At 45.1% G+C, this 1,902-nt stretch overlaps 1 protein-coding gene across 1 annotated transcript; it reads left to right on the top strand.

Annotated features, from left to right (window-relative positions):
* Nucleotides 1–218: 218 nt before the first annotated feature.
* Nucleotides 219–1,544, top strand: LOC117356301 (splicing factor 3A subunit 2-like). Its single transcript, XM_033935355.1, has one exon. The coding sequence runs from the start codon at nucleotides 275–277 to the stop codon at nucleotides 1,415–1,417; it is 1,143 nt and encodes a 380-aa protein (XP_033791246.1). The 5' UTR covers nucleotides 219–274; the 3' UTR covers nucleotides 1,418–1,544.
* The last annotated feature ends 358 nt before the right edge of the window (nucleotides 1,545–1,902 follow it).

Here is a 1,902-nt window from a genome sequence, read left to right as displayed (position 1 = left end):
TTTTTCCTCTAGGATATCAGAATTGTACAGTTTACCATTAATACAAGGAAAAAAAATATGTTATGTTTCAAAGGAGAACTAGAAGATGAAACGTACCGAGTGGGTGTTGAACTTACATTATCAGTATGGAAGGTGGGAACCGGTAGATGTATGCTACACAGAAAGCTGTACAGAAATGTCATACTCACCTCCTATTAGAAGTGGAAAGGATAGGGTGAGCGGAAAAGAGGGGTCGCCGAGAGATTTCATTTACTGAAGAGCAAAGGTTCTCATCATGGATTTCCAGCATCGCCCTGGTGGTAAAACTGGAAGTGGGGGTGTCGCCTCCTCTTCAGAAAGTAATCGAGACCGCAGGGAGAGACTACGACAGCTGGCCTTGGAAACTATAGATATTAACAAAGATCCTTACTTTATGAAAAATCACCTGGGTTCTTATGAATGCAAACTCTGTTTAACCCTTCACAACAATGAGGGAAGCTATTTAGCACATACTCAAGGGAAAAAGCATCAGACAAACTTAGCTCGCAGAGCAGCTAAAGAAGCAAAGGAGGCACCTGCCCAGCCTGCTCCAGAAAAAGTTAAAGTAGAGGTGAAAAAGTTTTTGAAAATTGGCCGACCAGGTTACAAAGTAACAAAACAGAGGGATCCAGAAACAGGCCAGCAGAGTCTCCTCTTTCAGATTGACTATCCAGAGATTGCAGAAACCATCATGCCCCGGCATCGGTTCATGTCTGCATACGAGCAAAGAATTGAACCCCCAGATAGACGCTGGCAGTACCTTCTCATGGCAGCTGAGCCCTATGAAACCATTGCTTTCAAGGTACCAAGCAGGGAAATTGACAAAGCAGAAACGAAGTTCTGGACCCACTGGAACAGAGAAACAAAACAGTTTTTCCTTCAGTTTCATTTTAAAATGGAGAAACCTGCAGTACCCCAAACAGTTCCTGCTGCAACACCTGCTGTGAAGAGGCCAGCCCCACCAACTCTAATGAATGGATTGCCACCCCCTCCTCCAGGAGGTTTGCCGTTACCACCGATGCCACCTGCTGGCCCTGTACCTCCAGGGCCACCTCCATCGGTGCCTCCTCCTTCAGGGCCGCCTCCAACAGGGCCGCCTCCTTCGGTTCCACCTCCTTCGGTGCCACCTCCATCTGTTCCGCCTCCATCGGTACCACCTCCTTCAGTACCGCCTCCTTCAGTGCCACCTCCATCAGTTCCGCCTCCATCAGTTCCGCCTCCATCGGTGCCACTTCCTTCAGTGCCGCTTCCATCCGTGCCGCCTCCGTCAGTACCACCTCCGTCAGTGCCACCTCCAGCTCCAGGAGTGCACCCACCAGCTCCAATGCCTACATTGATGAGGCCACCTCTGCCAAATGAAGGGCCTGGAAATGTTCCACCCCCACCCCCAGGCAATTAAAAATGAACATAACTCATCTACTCTTTGATTTTTGTCTTAGTATTTCTTACAGTGCATTCTGTCAGATAGAAATTTTTTAAATAACTTTACATTGGAATTTTGTGTAGATTTATTAAAAAGTTGCAAATAAAAAAAAAAAAAAAAAAAAAAAAAAAAAAAAGAAGTGGAAAGGATAGGACTTTGAACACCATATAGACTTTTTATAAACTTCGTTTAAGTTCCACAAAGACTGGCAGGAAAGGCACCCTAAGTCATCCAATAAGCTTTCTCTCGATTTCCCAGAGACATTATTTCAGAGAGGATAGTTTAGAAGTGATATCTTGCTCGAAAGAACACTCTCCTGGTCTTAAAACATTGCAACAATCAGCTCATTCTTCACAACAAAGGTAAATCCCATAACTTACACTGGCCCAATTTAGAAACAGAATCAAAACACAGATTAGACCTGAATGTGGCTTCCAGTTCACAGGAAGAGGAAGTAGCAA

Source organism: Geotrypetes seraphini, chromosome 3, assembly GCF_902459505.1.
Source record: "Geotrypetes seraphini chromosome 3, aGeoSer1.1, whole genome shotgun sequence".
Lineage (NCBI taxonomy): Eukaryota > Metazoa > Chordata > Amphibia > Gymnophiona > Dermophiidae > Geotrypetes > Geotrypetes seraphini.
This window is presented reverse-complemented; position numbering and strand designations above follow the sequence as displayed.